At 42.3% G+C, this 19,231-nt stretch overlaps 1 protein-coding gene across 5 annotated transcripts in view; it reads right to left on the bottom strand.

Annotated features, from left to right (window-relative positions):
* The window catches only part of HMGA2 (high mobility group AT-hook 2), a 169,847-nt gene that overhangs the window by 84,980 nt on the left and 65,636 nt on the right, over positions 1-19,231 (bottom strand). For 2 of the 5 annotated variants that reach the window (XM_024107617.3, XM_024107618.3), the window contains exon 4: positions 3,680-3,814. The exons of the other annotated variants lie outside the window; for them this stretch is intronic. In XM_024107617.3, coding sequence (XP_023963385.1) covers positions 3,680-3,814 — 135 coding nt within the window. The remainder of the gene's footprint in view (positions 1-3,679; positions 3,815-19,231) is intronic. 5 annotated transcript variants of the gene reach the window in all.

Genomic DNA, 19,231 nt, shown 5'->3' with positions numbered 1-19,231 from the left:
CTTTTTACTATTTTGAACATTTGGCTGTGCTCAAAAATTTCCATGAATTAACCACTGATTTACTAGCTGTTATGAAGCATTAATTGTAGTACAAAGAAAACAAATCAACCACCTATAGAAGATTGTATGGGGCCATTATGTATTTTTCAGTTGTATCTTATTGAAAAACAAAACAAGATAAAGCTGGATAATTATAAGCAACTGACATCCCGTAGAGACAAGGCTGGGTGCTTCGGGAAAGTCACTTACAGTACGTCTACACTGCAATCAAACACCCGCAGCTGGCCTGTGTCAGCTGACTCGGGCTCACAGGGCTCTGGCTGTGGAGCTATGAAATTGCAGTGAGGAATCCAGGCTTGAGTTGGAGCCTGGGCTCACGAAGGGGGAAGGTCCCAGAGCCCAAGGTCCAGCCCAAGTCCGGGCATCTATACTTTAATTTTATAGCCCCAAAGCCTGAGCCCCATGAGCCTGAGACAGCTGACACAGGCCAACCATGGGTGTTCTAGTGCAGACGTACCCTTAGGGCCAGATTTTTAAAGGTACTTAGGACCCTAAAGAGACAGATAGATTCTTTGAATGGGAGTTAGGTGCCCAGGCACTTTTGAAAATCCCACTAGCTGCCTATCTGCATCGTTGGTTGTCTAAATAGCTTTAAAAGTCTGGCCCTTAGTCTGTCACTGCCTCAGATCCCCTTTTGTAAAATGGGGATAATAGCACTTCCTTACCTCCCCGGGGCATGGAAAGGATAATGACATTCAAGATTGTGAGGGGCTCACATACTGTGGTTAATGAGGGGCCATAGCTAGCTAGTTTCATACCAGTCCTCTCTTCTAAAATAAAAAGAGTGAGGATTTATACTGATGGGCTTTGGATCTGGAATGGTTTGAAATCCCCTCTCATCCAAAGCCAGAAATGTTTTCAGATTATTTATTATTTTTTGCTAGAAGCAGCCAAACCACCATTAAATCCTAAAATCAAACTACTGATTAAAGCAAACTTTCTATAAAATAAAAACAGCTTGACTGGCCCAGATGCTGAGCTGCGGCCAAAAAGTGATCAGCACAACATAGTAGGGGTGTGCTATGGGAGCTTTAAACTCCCTTTGCATTCCCTTAACCCTGAGGAGGGTTCAGTTCCTCTCATTTACGCTAGCTGCCTTGCACCCAGAGGTGTCATTTCTACTAATCAGAGGTTGCTGGGTCATCAGGGAAATCTGGCCATGCCTGCGATTCTCTGGCTGCACCTGTGTCACTGGTTGCATCAAGGTGGAGGCAAAGCAGCTGATACTGCATCTTTATGCCACCTAGTGATGCTCTAGTGCCTGCATAAGGAAGCGTCAGGGCAGCTGTGCAGTGCTGATCCCCCTTTCTCCTTCCGTTGTTGCAATTTATCCCCTTTTAGCTTCTCCATTTCTCTTCACATACATAGAGTGTGCTCTCTGGATGGAGTCTTGTAAATGTCTTTTGGTGAGGGGATCAGATACCATGTTGATGGTCTAAGTGTCAGAACCCAGACAGATTTGGTATGTTAGACAGATAATCCCTGGTTGGTTCACCCTTCAAATGCATGTGAGGAGAGCATTTCCAGAGCACAAGCAACAGGTAAATTTGAGAGTGTCACTCTCTAAATGTTAGTTAGTGTTGCCTCTGTATTGGTCCTGATTTAGAGTTTACACCTGTGTAAATGAGGAGTGATTGAAGCCAATGGTACTCATCTGGTACAAGTGAGACAGAATCAGACCTGTTGTCTACTGGAGGAGTTTATGGGTGGGATTTTCCAATATCCCAAAGCGACTTGATTTTCAATGGGTTTGTGCCCCATGTCACTTTGAGGCTTTGGAAAATCCAACTCTAAGTGTTGGATTGTTCTCTCTTCCTATCACCATGAAATGTCGGGGGGGTGGGAGAATCCTACCTAAAACAAATCAGATAAATCAATTACACTTTATGTTCATTTCTCTGCTTCAGGATTGTGGCCGACATTTAAACATATACCCTTCGGTAGTGATTCAGTCACTCAACAATCATCCATGAGCCAGCAGGAAGTAGCTACTATTGAGGTCAGTCAGAAGAACATTGCGATTACCCCTCTGAACCTTTGGAATGTTCATCAGGATATGAATGTATCTAAGCAGGAACAGGTACTGTTTCCAAAACTAGATCGGTGCAGTGTTAAATTAACATGCCTAAGCCTGAAGCCTCAAATAACATTCGCTGGTGTTTAACTTTTAGTATTTTGCATTTTACATGCTTTTAATTAAAAGTCCAGGAAGGGTCTTGAAAGTATTGGGGAACTTAAAATAGCTGTGTTCTTCAAGCATTAAAGTACATCTGACCTTTTATAAATAACCTTTTATAAATATAATGAGATTTACTGAAATATATTTACTGACTTTTCTTTCCACGGGGGGCGGGGGAAGAAACACGGACTGCCTTAGCATAAAGCAAATTGGTGAAGAGAGTGCAGAGGTAGCTCTGGACACAAAACGTCTTGCTATATTTCTTAAAGGTTCTCCTGTAGTAACAGCAATTAGAGAGTTCAGCTGTAATTTCACCCCTCATTCATACAGGACCTTGTCTCACCTTAAACAGGAAATAGGGACTGAGTTAGTGGAGCTTGAATATAATAGAAGTCTGTGACTGTAGTGCAGTGCAACCATCAATATAAATCTGTCAGAGACACACTCAGTGAGGAAGAAGAACTTCCATATACTACAGCCCCTACATTTTTTGATGCAGATACAGATTTATGGCACATGGGGAAGCAATAAGCCTTTGAGCCAACAAAGGCCTTGTAAATGTGCAGGGTTCTGGAGAGTTACATTACAAGATACAGCTACAGTTTTCTAATTGTGTTTCTAGCCAACTCCCTAAAAGACAACAGAGCTTAGTCAGAATAAAACTGAGGGGTCTACCCAATAGCAGGTCTTGTGTCGTTTTAAGTTTTCATAACAGGGTGAACTGACAAAAGAGACCTAGAATTTTTCTGAACTAGTAAAGCTACATTAAATCAGACTTGGTCTACAGCCTCTCTGCAGCATATTATGCTTCAAGATATGATGTTAAAACAAATAAAGAACCAGATTCTGATTCCCTTACTCACATTTGCTCCATGTGTGGGATCACTTGTATGATAAGGGACATGAGTAAACGTAACAGAATCTGGCCCCAAATGCACCAATTGGGTAGCTTTTCTAACAAAATACTAACATTGACTACCAAAAAAACAAAACAAAACAAAAAACAACCCATCTATAAGGCACTTAAGTCAAGTGCCTGAATTAAAACAATTACTCTTCTGAATTAAAGTATCTTTAGAGTGTTTTTACATAAAAGAAACTACAAATGAAAGCAGTTTTTAGCAAATGAAAAAACAGCTCAGTGTCACTATTAATTAATTAAAAACAAATTTTCTAAGTTAGCCTAATAGAAGGCTTCCTACATGCAACCAGTAACTGATTAAGTGAGTGACTCAAGCAGTAAAATCACATTTGGGCCTATTTTCTTCGTGCTGGAAGGCCAAGTTCAATATTTTTCCTATGAGGCATGCCTGTGCTATAAAAAGAATATGATGTTTGAATGTGAGTGTCTCTGCTTTCTCTGTGCTGGCACTAAAAGCCTTTCCTAGCCCTCCTGCCACATTTCAAGAGTACAGTATGAATCAGAATCATGTGGCTCACCTCCCTGCCAAATTCTTTTCTTCTGCTACCACTGTGAGTTCCTCTCTGATCTCTGCCAACAGTATCTGTTTCCCAGCCAAGACCATCAGCGTGAGTGTCAGTGGGGGAGACAGGGCTTTCTCTTTTATTCTTCCACTAGGAAACAAGTAGGCAGATTGTTATAAAACTGCAGTCACCAGACTGACTAAATAGATGGTGGTGTTTGGAAGCATAGGGTTAGAAAGAGAGAAAATAAGTAGGAGGCCAAAAATGAACAGAGAGACAGAAGAGAAGAAACACATGTGCGACTGAATGGACTCTGCAGCCCACACTTGGAGATGCAAGGCGGCTCTCTTTCCTTCCACACAAACCCAAATTATAAGCACACTCTTAATCCATCAGACCAAGAACGTCTGATCAGCACAACACTGCTTTCAACCAGGCATATCTCTTAGACAACAGAGTTTCCTTTGCAACAGAGCAATGAGGATGTGTAATCTTATCACAGGCTACTTCCTGTAGCAGTAGCATCTGGGCCCCAAGCTATGGCAGAAAGGCAGATGGGAAGGAGGGTATTAGTTGACGAGGAAGCAGACTGGGTTTGAGGAAAGCTCGTGCAGAGATTGTACCACTGTATTGCTCAGACCAGGAATAAAGATGGTAACAACTGTAAAAGTGCTTTTAATCTACCATATCCACACTTGTAGGCCAATAAACCCAGGCTAGACACAATGTAAGATCAATGCACAGCTCAATATAAGTCAGAGAAGTGCAGAAGCTGCAGTGAATGATTACACAGCTCACCTTACTGAGTGACAAAAATGTTTTTTGCCACCTCCCACAAGTTACCTTTACCACCCCTTTTTGCAAATCTAGCAATCTGGATGTCTATTACTCTTCCTAACCCTTCCCCATCAGAGCTGAGTTCCAGAGAGACCCAAGGGAACAGAAGGATCACCTGTGTTCCCTCTCAGTTTATACTAGCACTCAGAAGTGGGCTCACAGGCCATGGTGATGTGTGTGGTGTAAATACACAAGCAGACAGGGTGGAAGAGAATGAAGAGGGACAACCAATAGTGTAACTGATGTGGGCGAGGGGTCAGAATATATCAGGCAAGTGGCAGAAACTTTTCTGATTGGTATGATTCCCATGTATGAAAGTTCTTCCTCCATTTTACAGAACTGCCTGTCCATTTGTAAAAGACAAATGTGGGGATGGAGTGGTCTGCCCAGGGCCAGCTCCAGCTTTTTCGCCGCCCCAAGCGGCGAAGAAACAAAAAGGAAACGAAGAAAAACACGATTGAGCTGCCGCTGAACTGCTGCAGAAGAGGAAGAGAGGGACTGAAGGACCCACCACCGAATTGCCGACACAGACCTGGACATGCCGCCCCAATAATGGACGGAGTGCCGCCCCTTTCTATTGGCCGCCCCAGGCACCTGCTTCCTTCGCTGGTGCCTGGAGCCAGCCCTGGGTCTGACAAGTCTAGCAAGCACAATTAGAAGACTAAGGCTTCGTCTACAGTGTAGCCCGGGGTGTAATCTGCAGCTCGTGTAGTCACACCCATGCTAGCTTTAATCTAGCTACCTCTCTTAAAATATCAGTGAGGATGCAGTGGTGCAGACTTCAGCATGGGATAGCAATGCCAGTATGCACCCAGGAGGATTGGGAGGCTTTTACATCTTGCACTGAACCCTATGCTACCATGGCCTCACTGCTACATTTAGCCACACTGTCCAGATTAAGCTGCAAATTATGTGCCTGGCTGCAGCATAAAGGTATCTTAACACTTCCTCTTCGAATAAAGCCTTTCTCCACCATAACAAGAATAACATTTGCAATGTGGCACCCCCACCTTCCCAAGTGCACGCTCCAGAAATCAAACCATATAAACCCAAACCCCAAACCGGGCATTTACTCCAAGAAGGGAGAAGAAGAAGAGACTCCATGAAATCCACCATGGATGTTGCTGTTACTATCGATTCTGCGTGCAAGATGCTCAGACACTGCAGTGAGGGGTGGCAATATAAAATCCTAAAATAGATAAGAGAATACGCAGAGTACATGAGAGTCACCTCAAATGGAGTCATGCACTGACTGTCACCGAGGCCCTGAAGCACTCAGGATAATATAAGCTCCTCTTGTCAAAACACAACAAATAGGGGGAAATCCACAAGCTACTTATTGCAGAGCTTCAGTGAATCCAGACAAAGGGTTCCAGTGTTCAGACCCCTTTCTGCTGGTGCGCTAGTATTATTTACCTGAACAAATATTGTTGTAAATCCTCAAGAAAATATTTTCTTTATGTAGGAAGGAGTCGTGTTACTGCTTTGAGCTATTGACTAATGTAGCAAGATTGGAAGGTTAAACAGATCCCAGTTTCTAAGTGCTCCTACCAAGAACTCATTCAAACTCTCCTCTAATCCCTAATCTCTCTCCCTACCCAAAAAACACCATTGTGGTTATTGCTTCAATATCTCAGACAGGCAAACTGCTGGGGGAGCTTTCCCCATTGTGTGTGGAGGTGTGAAAGGCTCACTAACATTGGGAGAGAGAGTGTGGTAGATCGCCCAAGAACCTCTGCTCATTGATAAACCCAACGCAAATGAGGGGAACAGTTTTGCTGGTCCTGCTTCACTGCATGTGCTTCTATTATGAAGGGCAAAAAAGAATCACTCTGAAAGGCTACCAGAACTTATAACTAACCTTACATGTGACTGAACTGGTTCTCACTTCCTGAAAAAATGTTCAGCATGGGTGTGTCTGGACATGGCAATGTTTTGCTGGGAGAGAATCTAAAGATGGATGGCTTTTAGTTGTCCTACAGTGCTCAAGGGTCAGGGTTAGCGTTAGGTAATAAAGCACCTGCTTTACATTAAATTATTCAGGGCAGAACTTTGGCGGGTGTAAATCAGCATCACACCATCAACTTCAGTGGAGCTACACCAATTCATACCAGCCAATGGTCTGGCCCTTACCATTTAAATAGAATGGAGGCCGGAGCATTTGCAGTTTACCGTTTGCCATACAGACTATACAAGGCCTACAACATCTACTGTAATTCTAGACTTACATGACTCTCACAGATTTACTCATTGTCTATAAAAAGCAAGGAAGCAAAAGTACCCCAAAGGATATTAAATTCTAGACTCTCCATGCTCTTCGTGTAATGTTACCAAGCCTAGACACTGTACGCAGAGGTTGTAGACTTTCCAAAAGCAGATGCCCTAGATTCAGAAGACATTAAAGCTGGGTGGATTAGGGAGGCTGGATCGCGTTGGAATATGAATCTAGCACACTGTAGTTATAGCTCAGAGTGTTGCTTGTAGGAAGAAGAGTAGCCCAATGATTAGGTTTTCCATTTTCAAAGTATTCCCAACTATGATGAGACTGGGGAAGGGGGGAAGATTAAAAACTGCAACTAGGTTTCCATTTAAACAAAGGAATATTTCTTGTTTAAAATTAACTGCAGTAACTGAAAGATACAAGTTACTTCATAATAAATGTTTGCATTAATTAGAGCTAAAACTTACCAGAACAGCTAAGATTTTTTTCTACAGTTATAAAATATATTTACTTATTGTTTTTATTATCAGAACATATTTAGGGATTGAAAAGGCTGCAGAGTCCAGTGGATAAGTAATGAACTGGGAGTCAGAAGAACTGATTTCCATTCCCAACTTTGCCACTAACTCACTCTCTGCCTCAGTTTCCCTATCTACTACATGGAATGTTGATAGCTCTTAAAGCTTGGCATAAAAGAGAGTATGTTTCAAAAATGCTGTGTAAGTGGCAAGTGTTAAAAGTATTATATTTCACTATTGGTTAAAACTGTTTCTCTAATCAGCATCTCAGAAATACTGAGAAGAATAAATACCACTTAATACCTTGTTACATATGAGTCAACAGTGTGCCCTTGTTGCCAAGAAGGCCAACAGCATATTGGGCTGTATTAGTAGGAGCATTGCCAGCAGATCAAGGGAAGTGATTATTCCCCTCTATTCAGCACTGGCGAGGCCACATCTGGAGTAATGTGTCCAGTTTTGGGCCCCCCACTACAGAAAGGATGTGGACAAATTAGAGAGCGCTAGTTCAGCAGGGGACAACAAAAATGATTAGGGGGCTGGGGCATGTGACTTATGAGGAGAGGCTGAGGGAACTGGGGTTATTTAGTCTGCAGGAGAGAAGAGTGAGGGGAGATTTGATAGCTGCTTTCAACTACCTGAAAGGGGGTTCCAAAGAGGATGGAACTCGGCTGTTCTCAGTGGTGGCAGATGACAGAACAAAAGTAATGGTCTCAAGTTGCAGTGGGGGAGGTCTAGGCTGGATATTAGGAAACACTATTTCACTAAAAGGTTGGTGAAGCACTGGAATGGGTTATCTAGGGCAGTGGTCTCCAAACTTTTTTGATCGTGCACCCCTATCAGTAAAAAAATTTTGAGCATGCACTCCAGCCACGTCAAAGCAAAAAAAAACTCGGACTCCCTGCTCCTCCTGCTGTGCACCCCCAAGGATCCTCTTGCGCATCCCACTTTGGAGACCGCTGATCTAGGGAGGTAGTGGAATCTCCATCCTTAGAGGTTTTTAAGGCCCGGCTTGACAAAGCTCTGGCTGGGATGATTTAGTTGGTGTTGGTCCTGCTCTGAGCAGGGGGTTGGACTCGATGACCTTCTGAGATCCCTTCCAACCCTGATATTCTATGATTCTATGAATTCAAAGGAGGGCAGGTCTTTTTAAAATATGGATTTTTCCATTTTAAATAATGATTATTAGGCTTCTCAAAACACATTACATTAATGTTAGTCTAGAATTCTTAGAAATCTGAATAAATCACTCTTAGCGCAGGCTGTTCCTTTACAGGATGCCAGCTGAAGAAGAGGAAGTTTTAATGCACAGAAGTATGTGCAGGCACCAATAAATTCTAGAAGTAAAAGTGTCTGAGTCCACTGAAACCACACTGTTCCTGACAGAAATATTCCCCTACATCACTCTTGATGGCAAGTTACTTTAGAAAATACTATGGTCCATATTAATTTTGAGATGCAAAAACTAGTAAGTAGCTCCCACTGGAGTCCACAGAAGGAAGCAGTGCAGAGAGTACGATATGGCCCTATGCGTGGACACATCAGCAGTATTTCTGAAAGACTGGTTCAGAATCAGTGGTCAGATGAAAAGCCTAAAGATCATTTTTCAAGTTGGATACCTAGGCAAAATTCAGCCCTGGTGAATGCAGGCACAATACTACTGATGCTGGTGACAATGAGCCTGCTTCCACCAGGGCTGAATTTGGCCTAACAGGACTAACAGTCACAAAATGCTAATTATGGGATCAAACCTCTGACCAGTATAAACTCCATTAAAATTGCCAGGACACATTTACAATTCTGAAACATCTTTAGGCTACTTATTCATACCTTTTAAATAGCTAGGATTTTTCTTACCTTTCCCTCTCTTCACCCAAATTTTTCAGTTCCCCTAAAGGTATTTCAGTTGTGGCTATAACTTGGACACAAGACACGTTTAATGCATGCCCAGGCTGCACATGTAAGCTGATGACTCAGATTCTCTCGTTACATGCTGTTTATATGCAGCATTTGCCATTTCCCGTACAGAGGAGAAACTGCAATTGATTTGTACTTTTCAGCTGTGCTAAAGTTCAAATCAACTGCATCACTTTAGATCAAGTTCATTCACCTTTACCTAAACTTGACTAGAAGGTGGTTTGGGGGGTTTTCTTTTTGGCTCTTTGGTCTAACAAAGTAACTATTCCAGTCTAAAGAAATGTACACACACTTTTGTTTTTGCCTCTAAGTAAATCAAAATCCTTTTATGGAAGGTATTGCATGAAATGGCACTCAGAAGAGTACGGCAGAGCACCAAGATGCCACTGCAATATTATTCAGTGGCTTTATTTGTTAATGAACACAGCTGATTTGACCGGGTTGTTTTGTTTTGTTGCTGGATTCACTACAAAAGCAAACCATTGGCAATTCAGCTAGAAGTATATGAGAAGGGGCTTCCTCTCTCACCATACTGTTCCTGGCTGTTTGAGCATGAACAGAAAAGGTGGACTGATGCCAACTGGCAAAAACAGTAGAAATAGCAGTGCATGATTCTAGTACAAGCAGCAAAAAGCACAGGCACACAGCATCTTTCTTTCTCCCATTGACCAAGGTTGCTTTTGGCACACATCAGCACAAGGCTTTCCCATGCTTATTTTCCTCTGGTCAGAGCAGATATCTTTAATTATGTAGCAAGGCGAGGTAATACTGTACATTCTCTGGCACCAGCGTTCAACTAGGGTGGTAAATGAATGGCAAGTGTACTGATCAGCTGTCAAGAGGCTCATAGATACTCCCCACCTTGACTTTCTAATGAAATTCCACATAAAGGGGCTTACTTGGGGACTTCCCAGGAGCTCTCCTCAGACCAATTCACATGCACTGCATGAACACATGGGAAAGGGCGTACAGCTAAAGGGAAGGAAAATGTGTAAACAGCAGTGACTCAGTAATCCCAGCACGTTTATGAAAGGCAGGTTCACTGGGATTAACATGCTTCCTTCATAAACAAATCTTCATTAACAACTATTCTGAGTGTGCGCATGTTTCTGTGTGTATGGAATAGGGCAGTGGATGAATCAAATTCTTTAGCAGTTTGCTTTCTTTCTATTTTTTTCCCCCTGCAGGACATTGTCTAAAAACAGTGCCAGACCCAACCTAGTCTTTCCACTACTTACCAGCCAGCACGTGGATTTGCTGGAGTGGGTTTTTTATTATTATTTTCACTATTAACTGAAAGATTGCTTCGTAATCTTTAAGATTTTTTTAGCCAGCTATTATGTTTTGACCTGCAAAAACAGTGATCAATCCATGGATTTCACAGCATGAGGGCAGCAATCAGAAAGCCTCTCTCAAATCAGATGATGTCTTTCCTGAAAGGAAACTGATCTTTTCACCAAAAAGACAATCATACTTTTCCTGTAAATACATGGCTGCTTCTGCCAACTGTAATCTGGTCTCCAGACATTGTGGGGTAGGGGAGGTAGGGGAAAATGATCCAGGGGAAGTGTTCTTGCCGGGACTGGAGAAGCGGGAACTATGAAGAAATATGCTCTATGAAGAAGCATTGTCACATGCTCTTGAAGGGTGGTGAATTCTATTCCCTATTGGGCATGTCTACATTGTGATAAAAGACCCACCACATGGCCTAGGTCAGCGGACTTGGGCTCATGTGGCTCAGGCTGTGGGGCTACAAAATTGCAGTGTAGACATTTGGACGTGGATTGGAGCCTGGGCTCTGAGACCCTCACCTATTGCAAGGTAGCTCCAGCCTGAGCCCAAATATCTACACTGCAATTTCATAGCCCCACAGCCTGAGCCCCATGAGCCCAAGTCAGCTGAACTGGGCTCTGCGATTCGGTGCTACGGATTTTTTATCGCAGTGTAGCCTTACCCAATAATGAGATCCTACTGGCATCTTGCCAGAATCATGACAGCTGCACCTAGGGCCTGATCTAATGCCCCATGAATCTGATGGATCTTTCCCCTGACTTCAGAGGGCATTGGATCAGGTTCATAATTTGTAGGGCTGTCTATTAATCGCAGTTAACTCACGTGATTAACTCAAAAAAATTAATCGCAATTTAAAAAATTAATCATGATTAATCACAGTTTTAATCGTGCTGTTAAACAATAAAATACCAATTGAAATTTATTAAATATTTTTGGATGTTTTTCTAGATTTTCAAATATATTGTACAGTGATCACTTTATATTATTATTTTTATTACAAATATTTGCACTGTAAAAATGAAAAACAAAAGAAATAGTATTTTTCAATTCACCTCATACAATACCGTCTCTTTATCGTGAAAGAGCAACTTACAAATGTAGATTTTTTTGTTGGTTACATAACTGCACTCAAAAACAAAACAATGTAAAACTTTAGAGTCTACAGGTCCATTCAGTCCTACTTCTTGTTCAGCCAATGACTAAGACAAACAAGTTTGTTTACATTTACAGGAGATAATGCTGGCCGCTTCTTATTTACAATGTCACCTGAAAGTGAGAACAGGCATTTGCATGACACTTTTGTAGCCAGCATTGCAAGGTATTTATGTGCCAGATATTCTAAACATTCATATGCCCCTTCTTGCTTCGGCCACCATTCCAGAGGACATGCTTCCATGCAGATGCTCATTAAAAAAATAATGCGTTAATTAAATTTGTGACTGAACTCCTTGGGGGAGATTAGTATGTCTCCTGCTCTGTTTTACCCGCATTCTGCCATATATTTCATGTTATGGCAGTCTCGTATGATGACCCAGCACATGTTGTTCATTTTAAGAACACTTTCACTGCAGATTTCACAAAACGCAAAGAAGGTACCAATGTGAGTTTTCTAAAGATAGCTACACACCCAGCACTACAGCAAGGTTTAAGAATCTGAAGTGCCTTCCAAAATCTGAGCGGGACGAGGTGTGGAGCATGCCTTTAGAAGTCTTAAAAAAGCAAAACTCCAATGAGGAAACTACAGAACCCGAACTATCAAAAAAGAAAACCAACCTTCTGCTGGTGGCTTCTGACTCAGATGATGAAAGTGAACATGCGTTGGTCTGCACTGCTTTGGAGCGTTATCGAGCAGAACCCCTCATTAGCATAACGTCCTCTAGAATGGTGTTTGAAGCATGAAGGGACATATGAATCTTTAACGTATCTGGCACGTAAATATCTTACGACGCAGGCTACAACAGTGCCATGAGAACACCTGTTCTCACTTTCAAGTGACACTGTAAACAAGAAGCGGGCAGCATTATCTCCTGCAAATGCAAACAAACTTGGCTGTCTGAGTGACTGACTGAACAAGAAGTAGGACTGAGTGGACCTGCAGACTCTAAAGTTTTACATTGTTTTATTTTTGAATGCAGTTATTTTTTGTACATAATTCCGCATTTGTAAGTTCAACTTTCATGATAAAGAGATTGTACTACAGTACCTGTGTGAGGTGAATTGAAAAATAATATTTCTTTTGTTTTTTTAAAGCACAAATATTTGTATTCAAAAATACATATAAAGTGAGCACTGTACATATTGTGTTCTGTGTTATAATTGAAATCAATACATTTGAAAATGTAGAAAACATCCAAAAATATTTAAATAAATGGTATTCTATTATTGTTTAACAGTGCGATTAATTTTTTTAATTGCAATTAATTTTTTGAATTGCTTGACAGCCTTAATAAATTCACATGTATTTTTCAAGCCAGAATAAAGGCACTCAGGCATAACATTTGCTTGTACTATATCAGATTAATAGAGATGGCTTACTGTTTGGATTCACTAGTAATAAAATCCCATGGATGATCAACTTTGTCCTCACTGTACAGTTACAAAGAGAAGGCAGCTGTGAGATGTATTTTAGGATGTAGAGGGCTGCATTTAGCCCATAAGCATCCAGATATAAGGATTTAGGACTCAATCATTGGCTCTGTATTCAGGCAAACTCCCAATGAAGTCCATGAGGAACTCAGGATCAAGCCCTCAATTATATCATCAACTATGTATGCTGTGATTTTGGGCCTGATCCTTTGAGGTGCTCGGTGCCTGTTATGTGCTGAGTTTAGTGGACGATAAGGGAGCTCAATACATAGCAGGAGGTGCTCAACACCTTGCCGTATCAGAATGTCTTTCTGAAGAGACAGAAGAAACAGTTAACATGGGAAATCTCTTCACTTCACCACTACTGGCCACATTTTACTACCAACTTTGATACACTGATTTCAGCGAGGAGTTCTGTATGCTGGAAGACAGATGGCAGAAAATTGCTCTGTGTAGAGGTTTGAATGGTGCAGGTTTAATAAAAGAGAGACAAACTCCTAGCAAACTCTCAGCAAGGCAAATAAATCCACAGATATGCAGGCTACACCTTTACTGTAGTTGAAAAGTACTATAAAGCTCAACAGCTCCACAGAAATAGTTGCTTGCAGCATGCTTAGCTGTTCCACTGCAATTGTAAAAATCCCCTGCCTTTTGTCTGTGGGGTTGGGTGGTGGAGAAGGGGTGAGAAGAGGTGGAGGGAATGTTGGTTTGTAAGAGATATGGAAGTGCCTGTGTTTCCCTATGGGAAGTGCCTATCATTATCTCCAGTGCTCTAAAGTCAGTGTCAAAGGTTTGTAAATGGGTTTTTAGAATGAGCAAGTGGAACCTCCCATCGTTAGCTGTCTACATTTTTTATAACCACTTGCATACTTTTGGTCAACCACTGTAAAATAAACAGTCCTTCCCAAATGTTTTTGTTTTCTTTGACAGCACAGCAATAATTCACTTGGAATGCTGTAGACTATAATAGCACTTTATTGCTGTTGTAAAGCTGCCTTTTTATTATTTATATTCATCAAGTTGTTTTTAAATAAAAAGGATACCAGACCTGCAGAAGTATAAAAAATTAGAGGATATACTGTGTGTGTGTCTGAGGGAGTGGAGAGGGCTCATGCTGGAGAGACTATTTTTAATATAGTTTTCACCTGTGATTTTTGCAGAGAAGCACAGATCACGTCTGTGCCTTTGAATGTGTCAGCAACACTTTATGCCACGGTAAGGTTAAATTTCACAACTCCTGAAATCTAATCAATAAGACCCAAATGAAACCCATTCAATATTTACTCCTAGAAATAGAACAAACCACCCTACTGACTGATTGCCTGCCACACCCACCTGTGCAAAAAAACCCAAAAACATTATGAAAGGATTTTATTGCATCTAACCAGAAGAAAATTCTTACACTTGCATATAAAAATATTACATGGCTGCAAATGCAATCAGGAAAGACTAATGCAGAAATCTGTGACCATCACTACAGTGCCTATCATGTAGTACCAGGGAGCTGAGTCCAGGTGCCTGCAGATATTTGGGTCTTGCCAGTGTTGCTGTATTTATCTTTCTCATCCTCCTCTCTGAAGAATCTGTCTCCAGCCTGCACAACAAAGCTCCTAAATTGCACTGTATGACAAGCATGAATAAGTCTTATGTCAAGTTTGATCTTGAAGGCTTAGAGGTTATCAGTTCAGCCATCGTATCTGCATTCCTGACAACCAGCTGGAGACCAGAGAGGCCTAGCCTAGCTCAGAGCTTCTCCAGCAGAGAGCAGTGATACACTGTCAATGAGCTCAATCCTGGAAAGCAGGGCAGTTTCCAAGCATGAGAAAAAGGCAAAGCTCAAAGCTGGCAGGCTCACCAATGTGTTTCAAGGAATGTCAGAGGAGCTGGTCTTGGAGAAACAGATATAATAAACAGGGGTCATCTTAAAATAAAACAACGGTTTAAAAAACAACCTGCAAAGGTGGTGCCTGATCATGCAGCCTTTATTCACAAACGTCAATGGGACCAGTTCTGTAAAGGCTGCAGCATGGGGCCTGTGATTCTTGCAGCATTATGTGTGGCAAGAGAGGAACAGGTGCAGGTGATGTTACATTTGCACTGTAAAAACTCAGCACCTAACACTGCCATGGCAGGAAGTGCTGCAGATGCTTACAGTTGCTCATATGTGTGCCAAAAACATCCCTCTTTAAGGGAGCAGAAAAGAGTGTGGAGGCAGAAAATAGAATTTCTGTGTTATAGACTATTCTTCTTACTAACACAAGTTTTGTAAGCTATGTATCGAGCCACCCGCTCACATGTATACACAACTACTTCACCTTGTACTGCGGCTTTTTGGCCTGTTCTACAACCCCAGTTGCTTCTGCTCAGATCTTTCTTGCCTTTAATGAAGTCATAATGGAAATTGCTCCTTAAGACAAGATAAGTAGCAATGACAAGTGTTGACTGTTTAATTACAGCTGTCATTATTGTGAACTAAACATAAGACATAGGTACAGAATGTGCCTTAGCTGAGTGCTGCTAACTCCTTCAAGTTGTGCGGACTAATCTGACCTTCCGGATAAAAGCCTTCCCATGAGTGCAGGGAATCCATACAACCTTATCACCAGTGCATTCTATGCTGATCACATTAACTATTTTGCATGTATTTAGCAGGTTGCATCTGGCAACCTCAAAAAGATACATAAGTGTCATTATCCCTATTTTACAGATGGGGATACTGAGGCACAAGTGACTGGCCCAAGGTAACATAGCAGGCCGGTGATAGGCTATGTCTACACAGGGATAAAAAACCCTGGTTGGCCTGGGTCAGCTGATGCAGACTCGCGGGGCTGAAAAATCCCTGTGTAGGTACTCAAGGTCGGGCTGGAGCCCGAGGTCTGGGACATTGCGAGGGTCTAAATGACGACTTTCAGCCCAGCAACCTCAGCTCCGTGAGCCTGAGTCAGATGACCCAGGCCAGATGTGGCCCTTTTACCCTTTTACCATAGGGTCTTGGACTAGAACCCAGGTCTCCTGACTCTTAGTCAACAACAATTTTTCAGAATGAGAAAGCTAAATATAATTCTGTTATATACGACTGTAACTACCCCCACAGTGCGTATCTTTAGCAGGGCTTGAACCCTAAGGCTACAGCACTTCCAGACAGACTCCGACCACTTGAGCTACAGGACTAACAAGGCTGATCAATAGCAGAAGAAGGCTTTTATCCCAGAGGTGTGAAGATGGAGGTTATGGGTGTGATTGGTGGGGGGGGAATGAAGAAAGCCTGGCCTAGTCCCTCGCTCTTTCCATCCCCCATGGGAGGTGAAGGAGCTTCTGACCCATGTGGTGTTATATGCTGGGTCAGGGAGATGCGTGGGGGAGGAGGGATAAGAGCCTGTTTATAGGGTCAGGAAGCACAGCCTGCTTCCCGCCCTAGGTGGTGCCCCCAAAGGCACCGGCCACTAGAGCCATGTGCTAGGTCCATGGGAAGACCTCATCCTGGCCCTACCCCTCATTACACCTGCCAAGGCACCTCTAAGATGTTTCCAGTCCCAGTGTCTGCGGCTCCTGCAACTTTGTCATTGGAGCCACTCAAATATTGGGAAAACTATTAGGGACAGGATTTCACAGTGGTAAGAACTGGAAACCCTACTATTCTCTACCCTTTCACTCTTGGCTTTCCTTTGTCAGAATATCAGAAGTCAGATATGCTTTTCTATTTGAAGGGTGCATCTTGAGCCAATCCCTTTTACTCAAACAATAACATAGTCTCTCTCTTCCTGTGAGGACCTCACCCATTTAATGTTAAATGCTGCCCTCAGACCTGTAGCACAGACCATTTTTCAGATAATTTGAGAGATAGCATCCTCTATATCAGAGGTTCCCAGAGGTGGGCCGCAACACAGTCCCAGATGCTCCGCTGTCATAAAATGAAAAGGAAATGTACATTGTTTATTTGCAATGTTATAGTTTATATGTATGCAATAATTAAAATTAATAATTTTCCTCAAGAAGTGTTAACAGTGGGGCCGCAGTGCCTATGCAGCTGCACAGGTGGGACTCAGGGAAAAAGGTTGGGGAACCCCAGCTCTATATAGGAATGACCATGGGAGGGGAATCCAAGGATTCGTTGGGTCATGTTCTAGCCCTGCCACTAACTTAGTGGGTGGCCTTGAGCAAGTCACCTAACTTCTGTTTTTGCCATCTGTAATATAGAGATAATAATGTTTCATATTTGTCATCACTATTGTGAGACTAAAGTTTTACAGTGCTTTGAAACTGTTAAGTGTTACTTTTACTAATTATTATTATTATTAGTAGTAGTAGTTTTACAGTAGTGCCTTGAAACGCAGTCATGGATCAGAACCCCATTGTGCTAGGTGATATGCAAACCCAGAACAAAGCCTCTAAGTAGTAAAATGATGCTCTCAATCTTTATTACTGTCTCCTAAAGGCTGAGTTCAAGGGCCAGCCACAGCCCACGGGTTTATGCGATCTGCCTGAGTAATAGGTGAAGCATCCAGGGGTTACACACAACGGAAGGAAAAAGATCAATGTGGTACCTTTCCTAAAATGCACACACACAATTAGGTGAACTTCAGGGGACTGGCTCAAGTCTTAAGACACTTCAATTTTAGCATTCCTTTTTGGTGATTGTGGTCTTTTTACGTGATGCTAGACTCTCTTCTGAGCAATTCTATCTCTTGCGCTGAAACAATCCATTTCCCCTCACACACACCCCGCCCCACCACCACCACCATCACCATGGGCCCTGCTTCTGGAAGACAGTAAATAAAGCTGCAACCAACACACCTAAAGTCAGTGCTTCCCCGCTATTGAAGAATGCAGGCTGATGCAAAGGCTGAAAAGCTTGGGAAAGTGCAGCCCTGCTGTTCCGTGTCAACATTCCACCCCCTCTGCCTTTCCCAAGGTCTCAGGCAGAAAATCCTTTTTTGTTCTTATCAGTTCAAACAAGAACAATGAATTCCTCAAGCCCGCAAGAATGTGACAAGGTGCCAACAAAGCCAACCAGGAAGGTGATGTATGGTCTATAGGCTGTAGCTCAAATAAATCACTTCACAACCCAGGGCTTGAAGGAGTGAATTCAAGCAGTTTAGAGCCTGTATTTTAAGTTCCCCGCTACAGATTTTCACCTGCAAACCATCCCAAATATAAACAGTTTGTGTGATGCTAGAAGGCTGCATGTCCTTTGCTTTCATTACAAGTAATAGCTATACAGTATGTAATTAAAGCTATATTACAGTAGTGCATCTGCACAGTTTCAGGGAAGGTTGAGTTGCAGTTTCCATTATAAACCCCTAGATTCAAGGGTTTACAACTGTCAGTAAAAACTGGCTCACAGAGCAAAACTTGGCGCATACAGCTGTCAGCTTGAGAGCAAATGATTTTTACCATATTTCAAAAATAATTGGTTTGGCTCTTTTTAAAATCATATGAATGCTTAAACAAATGAGAAGGTTACTAGGCCTGGATGCTACTTAGTATATATCTTCCATTTCTACAAAAGAACACTGGAAGGCTGGTTGTCTCATAGCCAGGTAGTTTGAAGAGGAAAAAGAAAAGAATAATGACCAAGATACTCAGTCCTGAAAAGGTGCCTCAGCAGGTAGATAATGCGAATTTGATCAGAATGCTTATTTTTCTTCTTTCACTTGGATAGGACACATCCTAAATGAGACTTTGCATGACAGTCTCAGTTCGAGTCTATGGAGAAATTAGAAGATATAATAGATCATCAATAAATCACGCTCATGATGGGGAGAGACACTGATGCAAATCCATAGGACAGTAACTGGGCTAGGTGCTCGATAGAGATGCATTCTTCCCATAAGCCCATGGGGCAATGAGGCAGCCCTATGCTGCCCTAGGGTGAAATCCACGCCTTACACATAATACTCAATTAGTCAAGGTTTATGTGAATGGCTGGGGATGTGAATTCCATCTCCTGAAGTCAGGCCAAGCAGGTGGGTGGCTGCACAACTTCCTCATGGCTGCTATTCCAGCTCCTGGGCTGGAGTAGTGGCTTCAACCTCTGTGTTACATGAAGTATTGTGATTACAGGATCCTTGCAAATGTGGATCTCCAGTGCTTCCCCCTGCCCACTTCCACCATGGCTTCCACTCTGACCTATAGAGGTCTGGTGCTTAGGGGATGTATAGTTACATCACCAGCAACCCCTCAACACACTCCCTA

Source organism: Chrysemys picta, chromosome 1 (assembly GCF_011386835.1).
Source record: "Chrysemys picta bellii isolate R12L10 chromosome 1, ASM1138683v2, whole genome shotgun sequence".
In the NCBI taxonomy this organism is placed as follows: domain Eukaryota; kingdom Metazoa; phylum Chordata; order Testudines; family Emydidae; genus Chrysemys; species Chrysemys picta.
Note: the sequence above shows the minus strand (reverse complement) of the source record. Positions and strands in the feature narration are given on the sequence as shown.